The sequence below is a fragment of the Mirounga angustirostris genome, unplaced genomic scaffold, assembly GCF_029215605.1.
Source record: "Mirounga angustirostris isolate CCGP_5_RB_7025 unplaced genomic scaffold, mMirAng1.0.hap1 SCAF_10, whole genome shotgun sequence".
NCBI classification, from domain to species: domain Eukaryota; kingdom Metazoa; phylum Chordata; class Mammalia; order Carnivora; family Phocidae; genus Mirounga; species Mirounga angustirostris.
Window position 1 is genome coordinate 25,794,775 of NW_026991718.1, and position 24,683 is coordinate 25,819,457.

The 24,683-nt window shown below is 38.0% G+C and overlaps 1 protein-coding gene across 11 annotated transcripts in view; it reads left to right on the top strand.

Annotated features, from left to right (window-relative positions):
* BIRC6 (baculoviral IAP repeat containing 6) overlaps positions 1-24,683 on the top strand; it is a 227,694-nt gene that overhangs the window by 12,083 nt on the left and 190,928 nt on the right. For all 11 annotated transcript variants that reach the window (XR_006792448.3, XM_064572077.1, XM_045884369.3 and 8 more), the window contains exons 2-3: positions 15,806-15,987; positions 18,189-18,326. Coding sequence is in view for 10 of the 11 variants with exons in the window: in XM_064572077.1 (XP_064428147.1) it covers positions 15,806-15,987; positions 18,189-18,326 (320 nt within the window). In the remaining variant the exon portion in view is untranslated. The remainder of the gene's footprint in view (positions 1-15,805; positions 15,988-18,188; positions 18,327-24,683) is intronic.

The window sequence follows — 24,683 nt, forward strand, 5'->3', positions numbered from 1 at the left end:
TCCCAGGGTCCTGGGATCTGGGATCAAGTCCTATGTCAGGCTCCCTGCCCAGCCGGGGGTCTCCCTCTCCCCTTTCCTTCCGTTTGTGCTCGCTCTCTGTCAAGTAAATAAATAAAATCTTAAAAAAAAAAAAAAAAAGACAGGGCGCCTGGGTGGCTCAGTTGGTTAAGCCGCTGCCTTCGGCTCAGGTCATGATCCTGGAGTCCCGGGATCGAGTCCCGCATCAGGCTCCCTGCTTGGCAGGGAGTCTGCTTCTCCCTCTGACTCTCCTCCCTCTCTTGCTCTCTGTCTCTCATTCTCTCTGTCTCAAATAAATAAATAAAATCTTAAAAAAAAAAGACACACTCCTTGGGTATAAAAACGGAGATAACAGATATAAATAACAAAAAGAATAAAGTAATTGCTATATAAAATAGCTTGTGACAAGGGCGGTGCTCCTAAAAGGAAGTAATTGTGGTCTCATTTGAGTATTTAAATCAGGGATGTATTTTAGGGGAGATAAATATTATGCTTACTCTTTAGGGGAAATGGTAGAAGTGTTAGAATGGGGCAGATAGGAATGTTTTCTTTGAGATTTATTGTGGGTGCCAAGAATTTAAGTTATGATTTAAGTTCATGATTTGTTTCTGTACTTAGATTTATGAAGTAGGAGAGAAGTAGGACTGGGGAGATGCATAGAGCAGTGGGTTCTCAGCCTTGGTTGCTCATTAGAATCATCAGGGGAACTTTAAAAAAATATTCTGCTTGCGTCCCAGTATTTTTTCTTTTTTTTAGATTTTATTTATTTATTTGAGACAGAGAGAGAGAGAAAGCACCCACACACGCGTAGGGGGGGGAGAAGAGCAGAGGTAGAGGGAGAGAGAGAATCTGAAGCAGACTCCCATGTTGAGCAAGGAGCCTCACATGGTGGGGCTCTATCTCACGACCCTGAGATCATGATCTGAGCCAAAATCAAGAGTCACATGCTTAACTGACAGCCACCAGGCACTCCTTGGGTCCCAGAATTCTGACTTAAGTGGTCTGGAGTGGAGCCCAGGCCTGCTTTTTTTTTTTTTTTAAGCAGAATGCCAGGTGTTCTAATGTGCACCTAGGTTTAGAGGTTCAAACTTCATGAGTAAGTTAGTTTGATAAGCCTGGGATAAATGAGAGACAGATTTCATTTGAATTGAATAGTATTCTATTTAGCCTTAATTTTTTGGTTGACTAAAACCTCCCAAGTTAGTTTGTCTGCTACTAAAATCTCCCTCATTGTGTTTTAAATTGTATTTAGTGACTATATAATGAAATATGCTTATAAGCAGCAGGGATGTATCAAGGACCAAATTTCTGTTGGTTTCTATTTTGTCTTTCTCTGCTGTAATTCAGTTTTGGTTGATTTTTGAACCTGCTAAGTGCTCTGATACTTTTTCACCAAAATACCACTATAGCCAATGACAGTGACCTCATACTGGGGAAAATGGGGCTATGAAGGGTAGATGGGTGGGGTTATCTGTACCAGTTCAGCTAGTTTCATGCCTGAACTGTCTTTGTTTCATTGTTTCATGTTGTGTTAACAAACAAAACTGTGAGAATATTGTATTTTACCACATTATAGTTTAGTTTTAATATATTAAAAAGTTCTTCAAAACCATAGAAAATGATTCATTTATTCAAAAACATTTATTGTGTGTCAAGCACTGGTGATACACTAGTTAACAAAGTCCTTGCTTTGCTAGAGCTCATGGTTTAGTGGGAAGAGATGTATTTCACACGCACTGTACCAAGTGGTGATAAATGCCATAAGAAATTAGAGCTGGTACGAGATGGTAATGGGCAAATTTGTGCTATGAGGTGGTCTGGGAGGGTCTCTCTGAAGTGGCCCTTGAGCAAAGATCCCAGTGATGTGAGGAAGCAGCCGGGCAGATATCCAGGGAGGTTTTCTGTTGGCCTGTTACTGTAGTATGCAAAAACAGCTAGGCGGATTTTCATCATATTTGGATGGAATTTGACTTGAACTGACTTAAAATTTAGGCTATGTGAGGAATTATAAAGGGTCTGTGACTACTCGTCTGGGTATATGTGCCTTCTGTATTAGGCAGAGAACAGTAGTTTCAAATATGAGCTCCAAATAGAAATTCATGGGGTGTGTCCTCCATATTACAGAATTGTATTAATTTATAGCTGAGTTCCCTCTCACATGGACAACTTTGTGTAGCAACAGGAATTTGTATATAGATGGTTAGGGTTATCTTGAGCAATATTAGATAGGGAAGGCAGCTCCCAAATTTTGCTTAATTATAACCAGCTCAGAATTCTGAAGGAAGAATGGAACTATTGTATCCCAAGGTGATTGGGAGATTTAACTGTGACAAACTGAATAATATATGTTGAAATAGTTCCCAAAATTTCTTGCAGGGAGTAGGTCTTTTAAGATTGAGTCCCATCCATGGAAACTTCAGTGATGATTATGTTCTTAAAACTTTCTCAGTTGATATCAGATACTTAAGATTATAGTAGAATAGGTGGTTTGGTGGAACTTTTGGATAAAGTGAGTAGAGAGAATTGGAACTTGGAACTCTTTCTCTCTCTCTCTTTTTTAAAGATTTTATTTTTTAAGTAATCTTTACACCCAGCGTGGGGCTTGAACTCACAACCCTGATATCAAGAGCCACATGCTCCACTAACTGAGCCAGCCAGGCACCCTGGAACTTGGAATTCTTAATTCCAGTAAGTCTGTATCTTTTGGAGACCCACTCTCATGCCTAGGCAGATGTTGATTCTCTTACTTGGAATAAGACTGTCACTGCATTGCATTTCGTCCATTTGTTATCCTTTTTTCATGGTCTAGTGCCTGAACTTTCCCAAACTTTCTTTGCTTTGCACTGACTTTAGTTTTACAGGAATACTCGCTTTGGGTTTGAATAATATAGTGTACTAACAACTTTTGTTAAGTGATTTTAATTTTGGTTACTTTAATTATATTTTAAAATCATTGTAAGAACACTAATTTTATACCCTCTTTATTGACTTTGATGTTTTTATATACTGTGTTTTAGTAGAGTATTTTAAGCATTGAACTCTGATGTTATCTCTGTGGAAATGGAATTTTACAGTGTGTCCTGTCAGTTGGCAAAGATAATGTAATTCAGATAATATTTTTGCAAGTTTTGTAGGGTTGCACATGGATAGTGCCTTGATAAAGAATTGACTATTTCTTGAAGTGGGTATTAGGATTAAATGATTTTAAAAAACACAGTTTCCTACCTTTGTGAATTTCCATTTATTATAAGACATCAAATAGACTAAGGAAAAGAGTAGTCACTTATGATTTTGTTACCTAGGGATGGCCATTGTTAGCATTTTGGTGTGTAACAATTTCTTTTTGCTTTTTTCTGTTGTTTGATATATTTTTTAAGGACGTTTTTAAAGATTTTATTTATTTGAGAGAGAGCAGGGCTCCATCCCAGGACCTTGAGTTCATGACCTGAGCTGAAGGCAGACACCTAACCGACTGAGCCACCCAGGTGCCCCATTGTTTAATATATTTTTATAGAATTTGGATTGCAATGATATTTTATAAACTATTTCCCTTCCTTTACTTAGTTAATAGCATATTATAGATATTTTCCCATTTTTTCTTCTATAATATTTTAAAGTTTTATTTAATACTGTACAATAAGATAGCCTATTTTTTGTGTATTACCAGTACATGCATAGATTCATGTAACTGCCACTACAATTAGGATACATTTTCAACACCTGTGCTCTTTCCTTTATAGTCTAACCCTCCCCCCATCCTGTTCCCCTCCAACCTTTGGCAATCAAGTTTTCCATACTATTTGTCTTTTCTAGAATGTCCTAGAAATGGAATCCTACAGTATGTAACCTTTTGATAATGACTTTTTGCAGTTAGCATAATGTCTGAGATTCACGCAAGTTGTCACATGTATCAGTAGTTCTTTTTTTTTTTTTTTAATACGTAAACAGTATTTCATTGTATGGATGTGTCACCATTTGTTTAGTCACTCACTCACTGAAGGACACTTGGGTGTTTTCAGCTTTGGTGATTATGGATAGAGCTACTATAAACATTTGAGTACAGGTTTTTTGTGTGAATGTAAGATTTTATGTCTCTAGGGTAAATACATAGAAGTGGGATTACAGGACCATTTGATAAGTGTATGTTTAATCTTATAAGAAACTGTCAAACCAGGGCGCCTGAGTGGCTCAGTCTAAGTGTCTGCCTTCAGCTCAGGTCATGGTCCTGGGGTCTTGGGATCAAGCCCCTCGTCAGGCTTCCTGCTCAGTGGAGAGTCTGCTTCTCCCTCTCCCTCTGTTCCTCCTCCCTGCTCATGTCTTCTCTCTCTCTCTCAAATAAATGAATAAAAAATAAATCATAGGGGCGCCTGGGTGGCTCAGTTGTTAAGCATCTGCCTTCGGCTCAGGTCATGATCCCAGGGTCCTGGGATCAAGTCCCACCTCGGGCTCCTTGCTCAGCGGGGAGCCTGCTTCTCCCTCTGCCGCTCCCTGCCACTCTGCCTACTTGTGATTCCTCTCTCTCTCTCTGTGTGTCAAATAAATAAATAAAATCTTAAAAAAAAAAAAAATCTTAAAAAAGAAACTGTCAAACCTAGTGTGGCTGTGCCATTATGTATTTCCATTAAAAATATGAGTTCCACTTAACTCTGCATCCTTATAAGTGCTTCGCCTGTATATTGTTAAAAAGTCAGTACTACCCAAAGTGATTTACAGATTCAGTGCAATCTCTATCACAATCCCAATGATGTTTTTTGCAGAAATAGGAAAACCCACATAAAGTTCATGTAGAATCTCAAGGGATTCTACAAAGTGTTCTTGAAAAAGAAGAACAGTGTTGAAGGACTCACATTTCAAAACTTATTACAGTTTTACAGTAACCAAAACAATGTGGTACTGGTGTAGACAGACATAAAGACTAATGGAATAGAGAGCACAGAAATAACCCCTCATATATGTTGTGAATGATTTTTGACAAGAAGGCCAACACTATTCGGTGGGGGAAAGGACAATCTCTTCAAGAAATTGTGCTGAGAAACGTTGGATATCCACATTGCAAAAGAATGAAGTTGGAGCCTGGGTGGCTCAGTCATTAAGCGTCTGCCTTCGGCTCAGGTCATGATTCCAGGGTCCTGGGATTGAGCCCCGCATCGGGCTCCCTGCTTGGCGGAAAGCCTGCTTCTCCCTCTCCCACTCCCCCTGCTTGTGTTCCCTCTCTCACTGTGTCTCTCTTTGTCAAATAAATAAAATCTAAAAAAAAAAAAAAAAAAGAATGAAGTTGGACCCTTAAACATAAGAGCTACAACTATAAAGCTCTTAGAAGAAAACAAAGGGGGAAGCTTCATGACATTGGATTTGGCAGTGATTTTTTGGATATGACATCAAAGGCACAGGGAACCAAAGAAAAAATAGACAAGTTGGACTTCATCAAAAGGAAAACCTTTGTGCATTGAAGGACACTATCAACAGTAAAACAGCAAACACATAACATGAGAAAATATTTGCAAATCACATATCCAGGTATATATAAAATTAATATTCAGAATGTATAGAGAACTTTAATGTCTCAACAACAACAAAATAACCCAATTAAAGAATGAGCAAAATATTTGAGTAAATATTTCTTCAGAGAAGAAATACAAATGGCCGAAAAGCACATGAAAAGATGTTCAACATCACTAATATTTTGGGAAATATAAATTAAAACCACAATGCAATACCACTTCCCACCCATTATAGTGACTGTCATTAAAAATAATAATAAGTGTTGGCAAGGATGTGGAGAATTGGAACCTTCGTATTGTACACTCTTGGTGGGAATATAAAATAGTGTTTTGAAAACAATATAGTGTTTCCTCAAACAATTGAAAATAAAATTACCGTATGATATCACAATTCCACATCTCAGTATATACCCCAAAGAATTGAAAGCAGGGTCTTGAAAAAATATTTGTACACCATGTTCAAAGCAGCATTATTCCCAGTAGTCAAAAAGTAGAAGCTACCCAATGTCCATTGATGGCTATATGGATAAACAAAATATGGTGTATATATACAATGGAATATTAGCCTTAAAAAGTAAGGAAATTTTGACACTTGACTGCAGTGTGGATAAACTGAAGACAAAATGCTTATTGAAAAAAACCCATCACAAATGGACAAATACTGTATGACTCCACTTATAATGTGGTACTTAGAAGTAGTCAATTTCTTAGAGATAGAAAGTAGAATAGTGATTGCTGGGCACTGGGGGGTATGGAGTTGGGAAGGAGGAGTTAGTGCATGATGGTTATAGAGCTCAAGTTTTGCACCATCCATTCTGTGGATCGATGGTGGTGATGGTTGCACAACAGTGTGAATGAACTTAATGCCACTCGACTGTGCGCTTCAAAATGGTTAAAATGCTAAATTTTGCTGTGTTGATTTACCACAATTAAAAATAATTTAAAAGATCAAATGGCCATGTTTATGTGGGTCTATCTTTGGATTCTCTTCTGTTCCATAGATCTGTATGTCTAACCATTTGCCACTATTATATTTTCTTGTGGTACTATAAGTTTTATAGTAGGTCTTAAAATCATGTAATGTGATTTGTCCAACCTTATTCTTTATCAGAATTGCTTTAGTTATTCCAATTCTTTTGTCTTTTCAAATAAATTTTATTTTATTTTTTTAAAAAGATTTTATTTAAGAGCAAAAGGGAGGGAGAGGGAGCTTGAGCAGGTGGAGGGGCATAGGGAGAAGGAGAAGCAGACTCCCCACTGAGCAGGGAGCCCAACATGGGGTTGCATCCCAGGACTCCAGGATCATGACCTGAGCTGAAGGCCGATACTTCACCAACAGAGCCACACGGGAACACTTATTTTATGTTTTTAAAGCTATCGTAAACTGGTTTTTGTAGATTTAAGCTTCAGATTTCTAGTATACTGAAGTACAGTTGGTTGATTTTTATGTACTTTGTTTACTCTAACCTTGCCAGACTCATTTATTAGCTCTAGGAGTTTTGTTTTTGGTTTTAGATCTTCTTTATAGGTTCATCATGTTGTCTATGGATAGGGACAGTTTCATTTGTTCCTTTCTAATCTGTATGGCGTTTAAATTCTTCTCATTTCTTATTGCAGTGGCTAGATCTTCCAATATGATATTGAATAGGAGTGGTGAGAGTGTGTCCTTGCATTGTTCCTGATTTTAGGGAGAAAATATTCATTGTTTTACTGTTAATTATGTTGATAGTGGTTGGATTTTTGTACATGTCCTTCATCAGGTTGAGCAAATTCCCTTTCATTTCTAATTTGCTGAGTTTTTTTTAATCATGAAAGGATGTTATATTTTGCCAAATGCATCTATCATGTAGCTTTTCCTCTTTAAGCTATAATATGGTAGCTTATATTGATTGATTCCTGAATATTGAACCAGTTTTGTTTTTTTTTAAGATTTTATTTATTTATTTGACAGAGAGAGACACAGCGAGAGAGGGAACACAAGCAGGGGGAGTGGGAGAGGGAGAAGCAGGTTTCCCGCCGTGCAGGGAGCCCGATGCGGGGCTCGATCCCAGGACCCTGGGGTCATGATCTGAGCCGAAGGCAGACGCTTAACGACTGAGCCACCCAGGTGCCCCTCTAGTTTTTTTAAATAGGAAGCTTAGATTATTGATTTGAGACCTTCTTCCCTACCCCAGTATAATAATTTAGTTCTTACATATTTCATTCGAAGCAATGCTTTATTTGCATATGACACATTTTGACAGATTTTCATTTTCATTCCAATTAAAAATATTTTCTGGATTATCTGAAACTTTTTGACCTGTGGATTATTTAGAAGTATGTTGTTTATTTTCCAAGTATTTCCTCTTATATTTCTGTTACTGATTTCTACTTAAATACATTGTGGTCAGAGAACATACTTCTAATTTCAATTCTTTTATATTTATTAAGGTCTCTTTTGTGACCCAGGATATGATGTATCTTGGTGAATGTTCTATGTACACTTGAAAAGAATGTGTATTCTACTTTTGATAGGTGGAATATTCTAAAAATCTTATTTGTTGATGGTGGTGTTCAGTTTCTCTGTATTGCTGCTTTTTTTTTTTTTTTTTTTAAAGATTTTATTTATTTGACAGAGAGAGACACAGTGAGAGGGAACACAAGCAGGGGGAGTGGGAGAGGGAGAAGCAGGCCTCCCGCGGAGCAGGGAGCCCGATGCGGGGCTCGATCCCAGGACCCTGGGATCACGACCTGAGCCGAAGGCAGACGCTTAACGACTGAGCCACCCAGGCGCCCATTGCTGCTGGTTTTTTATGTATTAGTTCTATTAATTAGAGAGGAGTGTTGAAATCTCCAGCTGTAATTTGGATGCCTATTTCTTCTCAGTTCCATTAATTTTTGCTGTATGTGTGTGTGTGTTTTTTTTTTTTTTTAATTTTAAGAGGGGGTAAGGACAAAGGGAGAGGAAGAAAGAGAATCTTAAGCAGGCTTCACAATTCGGGGCTTGATCTCAGGACCCTAAGATCATGACCTGAGCCAAAATTAAGAGTCGGAGGCTTACCCGACTGAGCCATCCAGGTGCCCTCCTGTATGTGTTTTAAAGTTCTGTTAGGTGTATACATGTTTAGTATTGCTTTTTCTTCTTTGTGAATTGGCCCTTTAATCACGTAATGACCTCATTTATCCCTGGTTATTTTCTTTGCTCTGATCTTTGTTTAATATAAATATAGCTACTTCATCTTTTCTTTAACGTTTGCCTGAAATATCTTTTTTCCATCCTTTTATTTTTATCCTTTTATTTTTATTTTAAATTTTAAAATTTTTATTGTTATTTATTTTTAAAAGATTTTATTTATTTTAGAGAGCACTCACGTCTGTGTAGGTAAGAGCTGGGAGAGACGCAGAAGGAGAGGGAGAGAGAATCTGAAGCAGACTCCACACTGCATGCGCAGCCCTTCATGGGGCTCAGTCACACAACCGTGAGATCATGACCTGAGCCGAAACCAAGAGTCAGATGCTCAACTGACTGAGCTACCCAGCCACCTCTAATTTTTTTTTTTTAGAGCCCAGTGTGGGGCTTGAACTCACGACCCTGAGATCATGACCCCAGCTGAAATGAAGAGTTGGACGCTGAGCCACCAGTCACCCCGTATTTTTTTTATTTTTGAGTAATCTTTACACCCAAGGTGGTGCTTGAATTTACAACCCTGAGATCAAGAGTCACATACTGAATGAACTAGCCAGTGCTCCTTACTTTTATCCTCTTAGAAGGGTAAAAGTTTCTTATAGACATCATAGAATTGGATTGTATATGTGTTTTTCACTTCATTCTGACAATTGGTCTTGTAATTGGCATATATTTAGACGGTTTATATTTAATGTAATTGTTGACATTTTGAATTAGATATTCTATTTTGTTATTTACTTCCTCCCTTTTCCTCTGTTTCTTCTCCTTTTCTCTTTTTTTGGGGTAATATTTATTTATTTATTTATTTTTTTAAGTAAACTCTATGCCCAGCATGCATGGGGCTTGAACTCACTACCCCTTGATCAAGAGTTGAATGCTCCACTGATTGAGCTAGCCAGGTGCCCCTCGTTATTTGATATTTTAATTGTTTTAACTTTTTATTTTTTTACTATAATTATGTGTATATGTTTTTTGTAGTTACTTGAGGGATTGCAATATATGTACTTTTCACAGTATTTAGAATCAGTACTTTACCACTTTAAGCAGAACGTAGGAACCTTTTTACTATATCATAGTCTCCCCTCTTTTAAAAGTTAATTTACTTGTTCATTACATCTACATCCATTAGAAACCCTCTCAGACAATATAATGTTTTGCTTTCAGTTTTCAAATATATTTTAAAGAACTGAGACAAAAAAATCATTGGTTATATATACCATTCCTGTTGGTCTTCCCTCATTTCTGGTACTGTTAAGTTTTCTGAAATGATTTTTCTTATATTTGATGAACTTCCTTTTGCAGTTCTTTCTGCGTAGCTTTGCTGGCAAAATTTCTCTATAGTATTCCTTCATCCAAGAATGTATTTCACCTTCATTTCTGATGGATATTTTTTTTTTTTTAAAGATTTTATTTATTTATTTGACAGAGAGAGACACAGGCGAGAGAGGGAACACAAGCAGGGGGAGGGGGAGAGGGAGAAGCAGGCCTCCCGCGGAGCCGGGAGCCGGATGCGGGGCTCGATCCCAGGACCCTGAGATCACGACCTGAGCCGAAGGCAGACGCTTAACGACTGAGCCACCCAGGCGCCCCTCTGATGGATATTTTTGTCGATACAGAATTTCTTTTTCTCTAGTACTTAAAAAACAATGGTCCACTTCCTAATGAACTTTATGGTTTTTAATGATACATGTTTTTATTGTATTATTACTTCCATGAAAATAACGTGTCCTTATTGTCTGTTTGCTTTCAAGATTTTTCTTTGTTAGTTTTCAGAAACTTACTGTGTCTGGCTGTGAATTTTAACCTGTTTTGTGAAGTTTTCCCTTCCCAGAAAGAATATGTGCATTAATACAAGTCATTAGTGTCAATTAGGGGTCTGCAAACCCTTGTAGTTCTCAGGCTATCTCCTAATTTTATAAATAAAGTGTTACTGGCACACATCCACACCCATTTACTTGCATGTGGGCTATGGCTGCCTTTGCAGTACAGTGGCAAGGTAATTGTGAGAGAGACCAGGTATCTTGTGAACCTTAAAATATTTAGTCTGATGCTTTTCACAAGAAGTGTGCTGATTTCTGTTGTACACGGAGGAATTTGAGTTTCCTGCTCATTTTTTTAACTTTATCCATGCAGGTTTAAAAGTCACTTAAAAAAAAAAAAGATTTTTAAATGTATTTTAGAGAGAGAGAGTGCACATACAAGCAGGGGGAGGGGCAGAGAAAAAAGTCTCGAGCAGCCTCCCCACTCAGCATGGTGCCTGATATGGGGCTTGAGATTGTGACCTGAGCCAAAATCAAGAGTGGGCTGCTTACCTGAGCCATTCAGGCGTCCCTTACAGATTACTTCTGTACAAAGTTCTCAAAAGGTTCAGTATGTAGTACAGGGTATGTGTCATAGTTTTTTCCTTCTATTTAAAAGCCCAAAATAACTTTTTAGCTAACTCTTCTTGGAAAACATAACAAACATTAGTTAAGCATAGCTTACCTTTCTTTGAGAAATTTATTTTCAGATATTTTAAACTCATAAGGCAAATGGAATAATAAATGGTTCATGCCAAAATGGGATTTAAGTTTTTTAAAGGTAGTCTTGGGAGATAAAATTTAAGTATAGGTCGTAAGTTTATCAGTATTACTGGTAACATTAAAATATATTGAGTGTTGAATAGTAATACGACTAAAATCATGAATCAAAGCATCATGAATAAAAGTATAACTCAGTGTTCTACAAGACTTAGAAAACATGTTTTCTAGCTGAGTGACACAGTCAAGCTCTATTATAGTTTTCTTGATTTCTTCATCTTTTTTCTTTCTGTGCTTAAAATGGTTATTCTTATGACTAAAAATAAATGTTGAATTTACCTGTGTTTTTTTTTTTTTCTTTGCTGTACAAACACTCAATTCTGGGTCAGACTTAAACATGCTTGGATTTCATTTTTAACTGAAATTAGAGGATTTCAGTCCTGTCTCGTTGCTTCCTAAATAAGAAAAGACTTGCTCAAACATGTAAGAAGTTAAAAAGTTCCAAAAATATTCTTTATTCATTGCAAGATACTTTTCTTGCGCAGAAATGTAGGATTTTTTTTTTAAGATTTTATTTTAAATAATCTCTGTACCCAATATGGGGCTCAAACTCCAAGATCAAGAGTTGGATGCTCTACTACTGAGCCAACCAGGTGCCCCATCTAGGACTTTTCTAGGGGCAGAAGAGTAAATCTCATCTTGAGCATACTGTCAGGGTACATTAACAAAGCTGTCCTCTGAAAAATAAAGTCTTCAGGCTGAGTAAAAGATTGAAAGAAAGGGTCGGTAGTGGGTTAAATAATCTTCCCTCAAAATTCATGTCTACATGGAACCTTAGACTGTGACCTTATTTGGAAATAAGATTTTTGCAGATGTAATTGAAATGAGGTCTATGAGCTCAGAAGATCCTTCAAGGGGGTATGGCTGATAATACCCTCCTTTCTTCTCCCTGTGCAGTACAGCCCTCTGCTTAGGGATGACCTTCCCTAACTAAGGTCAAAAACTGGGAATGAACTCATCCTAATGAACACAGTCTTATTGCATGCTGCTGTACTGGCCTGAAGAAATTGTCAGCAAGACTGCTTGATCACTGTGCATTACTTTGAGTGCTAGTATTGTATAGTGTATAAGAAGTTGTAAAACCAGTGTTGACTTTTTTTCAGTCAAGATCTGTTGAGGAATCTCTAGTGGCATGATTTGGATGGAATTCTCTAGGGTTGCATGGAAACCCATTTGGAAATTGGTATAGAGTCTCGACATTTACATCTTGTACTTCTCTTGGGAACTTTTAACAAAATTATAATTTTTGGGACGCCTGGGTGGCTCAGTCAGTTAAGCATCTGCCTTCGGCTCAGGTCATGATCCCAGAGTCCTGGGATCGAGCCCCGCATCGCGCTCCCTGCTCCACGGGAAGCCTGCTTCTCCCTCTCTCACTCCCCCTGCTTGTGTTCCCTTTCTCGCTGTGTGTCTCTCTGTCAAATAAATAAATAAAAGCTTTAAAAAATTATAATTTTTATAATTTGTTACTTAAATGTACATACCTAAAACAGTAAAGCAGAATTTGCAGTTTGTTTTTCAAAATTTTATAGTTATGTGTGGGGGCAGGGCATATATTGGAAATCTAAGTGCCTTTTACTCAGTTTTGCTGGAAGCCTAAAATTGTTCTAAAAAAAGAATAGCTTTTTTTTTTTTTTAAAGATTTATTTGTTTGAGAGAGAGCGCACACATGAGCAAGAGTAGGGGGAGGGGTAGAAGGAGTGGGAGAGAGAATCTCAAGCAGACTCCCCACTGAGCTCTTAGCAGGATGTGGGGCTCTATCTCATGACCCCGAGATCATGACCTGAGCTGAAACCAAGAGTCAGATGCTCAACCATCTGAGCTACCCAGGCACCCCATAAAGAAGTCCTTAAAAATATTTATAGTTAATGAGTTTTGGAGTTTTGAAATGATCTTTGCAAGTTCTTACACAATTTTACTGAGTTTCTATAATTTGTGTTTCTTGTGGTTTTATCTAGGTATTAGAAGTGCTAGGTAAATATTCTTGTTTTGTATTACAGAGATTATTTTCCTTTTTTTTTTTTTTAAGATTTTATTTATTTATTTGACAGAGAGAGAGAGAGCGAGAGCAGGAACACAAGCAGGGAGAGTGGGAGAGGGAGAAGCAGGCTTCCCATGGAGCAGGGAGCCCAATGTGGGGCTCGATCCCAGGACACCGGGATCATGACCTGAGCCGAAGGCAGACGCTTAACGACTGAGCCACCCAGGCGCCCCCAGATTATTTTCCTTTATGCTAACATATATTTCAAACCCCCAATTCTGAAACTGAACTATAGATTGTTTTGTTTTGTTTTATGTAGATAATGAATTAGTTCCTAATCAGTTTTGTAATGACTCCAAGCTGTTAGAGTCCAAAGAGCTATAATAATCTGAGATTAAGAATACCAACCCCGGGGTTAAAAAAAAAGAAAATACTAATGAGAATACCAACCCAGGGGTCCCTGGGTGGCTCAGTCGTTAAGTGTCTGCCTTCAGCTCAGGTCATGATCCTAGGGTCCTGGGATCAAGTCCCGCACTGGGCTCCCTGCTTAGCTGGGAGTCTGCTTCTCCCTTTCCCACTCCCCCTGCTTGTGTTCCCTCTCTCACTGTGTCTCTCTCTGTCAAATAAATAAAATCTTTGGGGGAAAAAAAAAGAATACCAACCCAATATTCATTGATTATAACATGTTTTATAGTTGACCTAGAGATTGAAAACTAGGACTCTGATTTATTTCTATTTTTCTGCTTTTGTCTCATTAGGTAGTAGCAGAACTTGTTACTGGGATGTTCTGTAGAGTTGTGGGAGTTTAGGATGAGGTATACTGGCAGCAGGATTACTTGCCCACAGGGAATTATCTTTTCTAATGGAATAAAATTTCACAATTGATCATTCTTTAAAGTCTTTTTACAGAGACTATTTGTGGCAGAAACACTTAACATTAATCACCTTATAAGTCTATAAATTTAAGTATAGAAACTGATGTTATCTTTAAAACATTTTTTTTTTGGTATTCAAAGTCTCTTGCCTGTTACTGTTTTTTTATAAGACTTCTGAAATTCCGCCCTGACTTATTCTGAGAAATTTTATGGGTCATGTATTCACTGACTTTCTCCATTAAAATACTCTTCCGATACTGACTCAGCAGAAACTTCAGGGAACGTTGATCTTCACCGGTAGTTGACTGTGTTTATTCAGTGGGGGGTGAACTAGAGGCTTTACTATTTCTCTAACCTAGGTTATAAACATTTTCCATAATTTTATCTCAGATGTAAAATCCCCCAAAAACTTTTGTGGTAATTACCTAGAGACTGGCCACACTGACTTTATGCTTATTGAATTTTTGCAAAAAATGACAAATACTGAATATTTAAAAATTTTGTTCTGAATATTTTAATTATGAAATAGTATAGAACAAAGAACTTCCCTGTACCCTTTACCTAGTTCTACCAATTTTAAATACTTTACCACATTTCTTAACATTCACACACATATATACACAATACTTTTTCTTTTTTTTTTTTTAAAGATTTTATTTATTTGAGAGAGAGAGAATGAGAGAGAGCACATGAGAGGGGGGAGGGTCAGAGGGAGAAGCAGACTCCCCGCCGAGCAGGGAGCCTGATGCAGGACTCGATCCAGGGACTCCAGGATCATGACCTGAGCCGAAGGCAGTCGCTTAACCAACTGAGCCACCCAGGCGCCCTACACAATACTTTTGCTCTCTTGAGAATAGGTTGCATAATACCATGCCCCTTTACCCTTTACTATTTCTATGTTTCTTTTTTTTTTTAAGTTTTATGTATTTAAGTAATCTCTACACCTAACATGGGGCTCAAACACCAGACCCTGAGATCAAGAGTCCCATGATCTTCCAACTGAGTCAACCAGGCACCCCTGTTTATTTCTAAGAACAATTATATTCTCTCTCTTTTTTAAAGATTTATTTATCTTTCTGAGAGAGAGAAAGAGAGCAGGGGAGGCGCAGAGGGAGAGAGAATCCTGAAGCAGACTCCCTGCTGAGCATGGAGCCTGACAAGGGCTTGATCCCAGGACCCTGAGATCATGATCTGAGCCGAAGCCAAGGGTTGGCCACTCAACTGACTGAGTCACCCAGGCGCCCCTATATTTTCTCTCTCTTTTTTAAAGATTTATTTATTTATTTGAGAGAGAGAGAGAGAGAGAACACATGGAGGGGGGGTCAGAGGGAGAAGCAGACTCCCTGCTGAGCAGGGAGCCTGATGAGGGACTCGATCGTGGGACTCCAGGATCATGACCTGAGCCAAAGGCAGTTGCTTAACCAACTGAGCCACCCAGGCGCCCCCCACCCCATATTCTCTTTTATAATAGCTCTGTAGTTGTCAAGTTCTGACAGTTTCACAATGATACTTTGATCTAATCTATAGTACATATTACAAGTTTATTAGTTGTTCTAATAATGTCTTTTAGAGCAGTTTTTTCCAGTGCAAGATTAGATACTGTATTTAGCTTCCATGTAAACATTTATTTTTGATGGACTATTATTAGTCTTTAAATCTTAAGTGTCGAATTTTTGTTCTTTTAACAGCTAAACCAGGTGGACAGGTGAAATGTCAGTATATATCTGCGGTGGATAAAGTTATATTTGTGGATGATTATGCAGTAGGGTGTAGGAAGGACCTTAATGGAATCTTGTTGTTAGACACTGCTCTGCAAACTCCAGTTTCAAAGCAGGATGATGTGGTTCAGCTTGAATTACCTGTTACGGAGGTAAGTTGAAATAAATCAGTGTACTTTTCTACTTAATGTACTCTCAGACCTATTAGCTGTTAAATTAGGTTGTCTTTTGAGGACATTATATATGTATCCCTGTTTTTAACAAAGAATTGACTTACTGATCACATTTGTTTAATTCCTCTGTATAATTAATTGATGCTTATCAAAGTGGTAGTTAAGTGTGAACCATACAGGTTAAACTGTAACAGAGACACCAAAATACAGTGGCTTAGACAATATAGTTTTTTCAGTAACAGTACAGGGCTAAATGTAGGGTTAACTTTGCTTATCTCAGCACTTAGCTTCCATCCGTGAATTCATGACAGCTGTTCCAGGTCTCATTAGTATTTCCCAGTCGTAGCGAAAGGGAAAGCAAAAGTCCAGGGGAACACACTGGTATGATCCCTCCTTCCCTTTCTCCCTGTGTTTCTCTCTTGTCTCTTCTCCCCCTCTCCTTCCCTTCTGCTTTCTTTCTCACCTTCATTCTTTCTTGCTCTCTCTAACAAACTTTCTCATATACACCATTTTCATGTTCATCCCATTGGCCAGAATTTAGTCACATGGTCACATCAAGCTGAGAAGAATGAGAAAGAGGTAGTTCTTCTTTTTAAAATATTAGATGGAAGGGAGGAATGAGTATTAGTGGACAACCAGTAATCTTCACTGTGTATCATGTCTTAACAATCCCAGTTTAAAATTTTAGTCATACATATGTTTCTGTAGTGTTAAATATTCATTACTTAATTTGTGGGTTCACCCTAATTTAAATTCTTTAAGTGTGTGTTGATGTTCATATGGTGTAATTTGAAAGTATGTTTTTCAAAGTTATTAGATTTTAAATCATCTTAAATAAAATATAAAAGATCTTAATGCTGTGTTCCCTAATAAAGTGAGATACCATTTTTGTCTTTATACCAAGTTGTTAATTATGAATTGTTTTGCATTTGGTGGTATGATTAGTTGATAAAAGCAATATAGCATATTGCCCATTTTTAGGACATGAAAATTGTCAATGTGTATATATAAAATGCAGTATAAATGTTTTTATTCTCTTTTTGGAAGGCTATTTAAAAAAAGATACTAACATATATCCACTTAGATTTCACATTTAGTGTAACACAGTTGTCTGTGATATGTTATTGTTGAAAGTATGTTGCTGAAAGTTTGAATCTGAAAAGAGAGTAGCCCTCTTTTTGTCATCAGAATATTTGGATCTGGGGTCATGTCTAAAATTTTTGGATAGAGAATTAATTAGTTTTAGTTGTATTGAACATTTTTTCCTCCTAATTTGAGGAATTTATACTAGATGATAACTTAATAAGGCTGATATCCTAATAAAGGATATATATATATTCTGCGATGAAAGATGGTATCAAACTATTCAGGTTTTAAAAAGAACTAGAGAATTACAATAAGATTGGAATATTTATGATGAAATAGACCCTCAAATCAGTATTTTTCATATTCTGTCTGAAGTGTTAGGTATTTACCTGACTTCTATCACCTCCTCTATCTTGTTGGCCATTAACATCTGATGCTGATTTTCTGTGTACCTAAGTAATTACAATTCTATTGTTTGCATAATACTGTTTGTAGACCTTCCACCATCCCAGACATCCTTTACTACAGCACATTAATTTGTCACTGTCTTCACTAAAGTATGGGGTCCTAGGTTTGGTTGGATCAGTGTGGATGTATTCTTTTCCATATGTTAACTGTGTATTTCTGTTAAAGTAGTTCTTTTTGGATATATGGGTAGCAATACAGAGGGCTTTTTTATATTACCTGTTGTCTTAGTGAATGTTCCCTCTTACGGTTTTGCATAGTTTGAGTATTTAAAACTCATTGAAGGATTTTACGTTTATCTCTTTAAACTTTTACCTTTCATTTTCGTTCATGGTATCAGCTTATCCATTTTTTTCTATCTTGCTTTGGTTTATAATGGCTTCCATGTATTGAAACTTCACTCTGGTACTACACTGAATACATTGCTTTATCTCATTTAATTTATAACAGCCCTTCAAATCAATATATGATTAATTATATGTGATTTTAGTTTGTGTAAAAAAGTAAAAGTAGTAAACCTTAGTAATAGTACCTGTCAGAATCATTACAAATTAAAGTATTTGAATAAGGATCTGAATGTAACATTTTTTTGTTGTGTTTAATTTTCTGTGGTCATCTTTTTTATTTAGGCACAACAGCTCTTATCAGCATGTTTAGAAAAGGTAGATATTTCTAGTACGGAGGGTTATGATTTGTTCATCACACAGCTCAAAGATGGTTTAAAAAATACATCCCATGAGACTGCAGCCAACCACAAAGTTGCTAAGGTAAGAAGTTTAAAAAAAAAAAAAATTAACTTGTTTGGATTGTAATAGAAAGAATACCTCCATACTTTCACTTTCTCTTTCTCCCACTCTCCACCACCCACCTACTGAAATATTCCAGTTCTAGATTTCTCTCTTTTAGAGAACAAAATATGTTTATAAATCATCTAAAAGTTGAAACTATTTCCTGAAGTCTAAATTCAGTTTGTGGGAATTATTTTGCTTACTTTGTTCCTAAAGCTTCTGTGCTTGGTAGCTCTATATTGGTCGAGAGGCTGATGAAAGAGACTTTCTTGTTAGGTGATAAGCTTCATTGGGAAATGGAATATGTTTTTGGAAATGGGGCCATTTGGGCTTTTGTTGAAATAATTTTTTGGTAGGCGTGACTAGAATGTCTGTGTGAGACTGTGCTTTGAATTAAATCCTTGGATATATTTTACTCATTTTTCTTTCTTTTCTAAGTTATAAGTGTAATACATATGAAATATTTGTACCAAAGGGTGTAAGGTAGAAGGTAAACACTGTTTTCCTAAAAATAATTTTTGCATTTGTAAGTATCTTTTTTCTTACGTAAAATTGTGACGATACTAAAATGTGATGTAATGTCATCTTTTCTGGCTGCTATTAACAGAATACCACTGACTGGGTAGCTTACATACAACAGAAATTTACTGTGCACAGTTCTGAAGGCAGGGAAATCCAAGATCAGGGTGCTAGCGTGGCTGCGTTCTGGTGAAGTCCTTCTTCCCGGTTCATACTTGGCTCCTTCTCACTGTGTCCTAACATGATGGAGAGGTCAGAGGATCTTTCTGGAGCCTCTTTTATAAAGGCATTCATTCCATTCAGAGGGCTCTATTCTCATGACTTAAGTACCTCCCAAAAGCCCTATTTACTAATACCGTCACCTTTGGGGGTTAGGATTTCAACAGATGAATTTGGGGATCAGGGGGCACACACATTCAGACTATAGCATATACCTTGCTTTTTTTCACTTAAGAATGTATCTTTGAGTGTTTTTCCTATTAATTCTCAGTTCAGCTGCATCCTTCCTAATACTGAATTTTTTAATATAGATTTACCATAATATTATTAACTTTATCCCATTGATGGAACATTTTATTTAGTAAAACAGAAACCATACTATGCATTCCAACAAAGAGAATTTATCGTCAGGAATTGATTTTAACATGTGTTTGAGAACTGAAGAAGTGGAAAGGAAGCCCTGAGGAAGCATATGGATAGTAACCCCGGGAAGCCGCCGTCACCTAGGTCTGAAGGAACAGGAGCTTAGGGTGGTCAGCACCTACAGATTTAGAGAATAGGCTCTGTGGGTCTGGGATCCAGGCTTCTCAGGAGGAGCTGCTGTCCAGCTGGTACCTCAGGAGCTTGGAGATCAGAGCTTGAGGAGCTGAGACATGGATCTCTGAAGAGAGGTGCTGCTTGGCTCGTGTTATTACCTCTGAGGAGCTCTATGAGACTGGTTCTGGGAATGCTAAGTAAACAAAACACGGAAGACTAGAAGAATCAACTGCTGCCACCAGGTCCTGTGCTGAATCAGTGTTGACAGCAGTGACAAGTAATAGCCGGGGGAAGTCTTTTCCACCCTCATCATGCTTTCCAATTTCCATCCTGTATTCCTTTTGTCAGAACCTTACAGCCAGGAATCTGGCTGGGAAAGAAGAAATGCAGTTTGCAGAGTTCCAGCCTTAGGATGATAGGGAAGAGAAATAAAGGGTCAGGTCAGTTTGGAACTGAGAGATAATAGTTTCATAATTGGCACAGTGTACTCTTTGGCTACTCAGCATCTCCATACATACTTTCTGTGCATATTTGAACTTTTAATACAACAAAAATATTATGTTTTTACTTTTTACACATGAAGATTCCCTCTCCCCATCCCCAAAGTTGAGAGACACGAAGTTCCAATAGATATTTTACCTATCCCTAGGTGATACTAACTACTAAAATTTAGTTATTTTTAGGTCTCAACTGTTTAGGTAATAAAACTGTGCTACCTAAAGACTAACTACATCCAGAATTCTTGCATAAAAGAGGTCTATATGTCTGTCTGCATCTGTGTATCTGGATGTGAATCTACATCCATCCATCATGTGTAATAAGAAGGGAAGAAAATATTCATAGCTGCTATATCCCTCAGGTCTTTAATGGTCAAGAGGATATACTTGATAGTTACAACCTCCCTCTACTACCTATTTCATATTTGTCCTTAGCATTTCAGCTGTCAGTTGTCTTTGCATGGTGGAGTGACCCACCCAAGTCTTCACTTTTGCAAGATTTACACCCTCAGTGATGCTGTTTTAGTTTTTGTAATCACCTATTCACTTTTACTATTGGACATGGAAGGACTTAGAGGCACCCTAAAGGATCTCTTGGTTTCTTTCTTTCTTTTTTTTTTTTTTAAGATTTTATTTATTTGAGAGAGAGAGCGCACGCACACAAGCAGGGAGGGGGGCAGAGGGAGAGGGAGAAGCAGATTATGACCTGAGCCGAAGGCAGACACTTAACCAATCGAGCCACCCAGTCGCCTTTCTTGGTTTCTAATTAAGTTTTCCTTGTCCCTATTAGTTAGCATCAATCCAGTTTCCCCTTGTCAGTTTTAATCATACCAATCAGCTGAATAACTGCCGCCTTTGCCTGATGATTCAGTGACAAGAGGAGCCCAATATTGCTGGGTAGCAGTCTCAACACATAATTCAATGGAACCATTGTACTCCTGGTGGAACACTCCTCCCTTGGGATGTAGGACCCCTAGAGCTTAAAGCTTGAAAAAAAATCTTCAAATGGGGTATTAAGTGTAATAGCGACCCTATTAGGAGAAATTGTTAGGTGTTTTTTCTTGTTGTTTTGTTTTGATTCTAAGCATATTCATCATCCTATAAGGTAGAACCTCTCTTCCAATTAGTATTGAAAATGAGACTTCAGTAGGGCACTACACTTTTTTTTTTTGTCAGGCCAGCTCCTTCTGGATGATGACATGGTAAGACCAGTCAGTTTCATGGGCAGGAGCCCATTGCTGTGTTTTTCTTGTTTGTTTTGTTTAGTTTTGTTTTTTGCTTTGAAGTGCTTTCTTGGTCAGAAGCAAAGTTGTGTGGAATACCATGATAGTGCATAAGCCGTTCTCTTAGTCCATAGGCAGGGGTTTAATAGTATGGCAGAAGCATTTTAGGTAGAACAAGTAAATGCATATCTAGAACACATTTATTATAGTGAATACAAGTTGATGCCCAATCCATGGCTGAAGGAATCCAGTATAATCAACTTGTAATCAGATAGCTGGCTATTCCCCCTGGAAAATGGTGTGATATTGGTGGCTCAGCTTTGGTATCTGCTATTGGTAGATTAGGCAATCAGTAAAAGCTGTAGCCTAGTTAGTCTTAGTGAGGGGATGTTTGTGTTGTTGGACCTGTATTATCTCCATCTTTGTTGCCATGGCACTTTGCATACAGGTCCATTGAGCAAAGCGTTGGGAGTGGCTATGGAAAGAGGGTAAGTGACATTCATACAATATGTATAATTTGTCCATTTCCTCTGAAGTAGATGTCTTTTGATGAGCATTTGTGTGACTCATAAATATTTTCCCAATCTGTTTATTTTGAGAGGTCTGTCCTTACACCTTTACCCTTGACTGCAGTCCTGATCTTTCCAAATGCCTGACCATCCAGCCAGAACATTAGCTACTGTCTGTTTATCATTGAGGATCTTCACTTATGGACAATTCTCAATCCAGACAAAGAGCACAGCCTCATATACTGGTTGAAGTTCTGCCCACTGAGATTTACCTTCCCCGCTGTCCTGATTGGGGTTGTAATGTTGCAGCCATCACTTTAGGGTGGTACCAGCCTGATGTGCAGAACCATCTGTACATCAGAGCCAAGGGTTTTCTTCCACAATTACCTCGTAAGGAGTTCTCTGTGAAGCCATCAATGTAGAATGAGAAGGAGGGATTATAACGAGAGTAAGTATTGTAGAAGTCTGAGTTACTTGCTTATTCAGCTTGTCCAAAACTGGCCTTTTGGACTTTCTCAAGACTGATCTCTTGTAAACCACTCAATGAAAAGAGACTTGTCTTTTGTTCCCAGTATTATGGTTTGGTGTGTCATACAACATATAGTTTACGATGGACAGCTCTGATCACACAGGCATTTTTTTTTTTAAGATTTGTTTATTTTAGAGAGGGGGGAGGGGCAGAAGGAGAGAGAGAGTGCATCTCAAGCAGACTCCCTACTGAGTGCGGGGCCAAGGCGAGGCTCAGTCTCATGATCCTGAGGTCATGTGACCTGAGCCGAAATCAGGAGTTAGACGCTTAACCAACTGAGCCCCCCAGGTGCCTCTGATCGCACAATTATTTCATGGATTGGTATGAATTTCTGTCAGGGACTGAGAAGCCAGAAACTGTTCTGAAAAGAACAGTTATTTACAGGGGAGGTTGTGGCTTTACCCTAGCACTGTGCTAGTGATTGTCCCAGTTCAGCTTGCCAGACAGGCCTTTCAGCATCTTTACTTGCTGTACACATTTCCAGTGTCATTGTATATGCTCAGTGGTAAAAGTGGCAGGACGTCTTGTGGTTCAGCCAGGACCTGCTGCAGAGCTTCTTGTTCTGTGCCTATATTCTTTGATAATTGAGTTAGAGAAGCACATTCAGATATGTCGGATAGTGGGTCCAGAATCCAATTAGGCCCACCAAGCATTGTGCCTCTTTTTCACTATTTGCTTTTATAAGTTGTAGCAACTTGTCTTTCATGTTGGAGGAAATACCCTGACATGCTCAGACCACTGGACTTCCAGGAACTTAACAACGGTTGTAGTCTGAGTTTTTCTGGGCATTATTGATCCTCTCTGGCTTGCTGTGTCTTAGTAAGGCATGTAAGCTCCTTGCTACTTCCTCCTCATCTGGACCAGCCAGCGTGATGTTACAGTGTGTTACAGCATGATGTAGTAGACCAGTGTGGTGAGCTGCGGATATTAAGTTGATTAAGATTTCTACAGACTAGATATGGTAAAGAACATGAGCAATAGTCCCAGGGTAGGACTGAAGATTGATTGTTACTGCCAGATAAAAGCAGTCTACTTTTGGATGGTTCTTAAAAATTAGTATAGAGGGGCACCTGGGTGGCTCAGTTGTTAAGCGTCTGCCTTCAGCTCAGGTCATGATCCCAGGGTCCTGGGGTCAAGCCCAGCGTCAGGCTCCCTGCTCCGCGGGAAGCCTGCTTCTCCCTCTCCCACTCCCCCTGCTTGTGTTCCCTCTCTCGCTGTGTCTCTCTCTCTCTCTCTGTCAAAATAAGTAAATAAAATCTTTTAAAAATTAAAATTAGTATAAAAAAACGTATTTCACAGAACTGTAATTGCCTACCAGATATCAAGGGACTTGTTGATTTGCTTTAGTAAAGATACCTGGAATAGCAGCTGCAATTGAAGTCACGTGATAGTTTATAATCCAGTTTTTCTTTCAGATCCTTTTATGTTTTGCATAGGCCAAACAGGCCAGTTAAATGAAGGTGAGATAGTTTGAATTCTCCTGTATTTTTTAGATCTCTTATAGTGGTGTTAATCTCATAAATTTCCTCAGGAATTGTGGTTTTGCTCTGGTTTAGTAGGTTTGTAGAGAATGGAAATTCTAGGGGTTTCCGCTTGGCCCTTCTTCCTTTAATAGTTCTTAAAGAGGACTAGAGAAACAATGTGGAAATTTTTCTGGTTGCCTGTTTTATATCTCTTCCAGTTACGCTTTTGGGAACTGGACAAATAACTACAAGATAGGTACAGGGATCCACAGAGCTCACGGAAATAACTTTAGGCCAGAACTCTATTAACCATTTGACCATCATAAGTCCCTACTTTCACTAGTGGACCACAGTGATGTTTTACATCAGTTCAGTGCTGCTACTTTGTAAAGCCTGAAAGATCACAATATTTTCCATTTCCCAGTGGACAGTGACGCTAGTAGTGCATGTCTGCAGGGACCTTTGGGGAATGTTTGGAGTACGATTTACAGTGTATGATGGGGCATTATTGTAGTGCCCTTTCTCAAGGGGATTCAGGTAAGCGGCTCTGGATCTATGAATGGGTTAGTTCTAGGAACAAAATAAGAGGCTTTCATTTTCTTTGTCTCTATCACTCTCTCTCTCTCTAGCAATTCAAGTCGTGTTTCTGTCCAAAAGTTTTTCTAGTTAGATGGATGTTATAATTTAGTAGGCTGCCTAGAATGTACTAGACAGAATGGAAATCATAGGGTGAGCAGGGAAGGATATAGAAATGAAACTATTTTATAGACTTTATTTCTCCAGAAGAATAATACTTAGCATCTTTGCTTTCTAACTTTTAAAATAATTTTAATGTTAAAT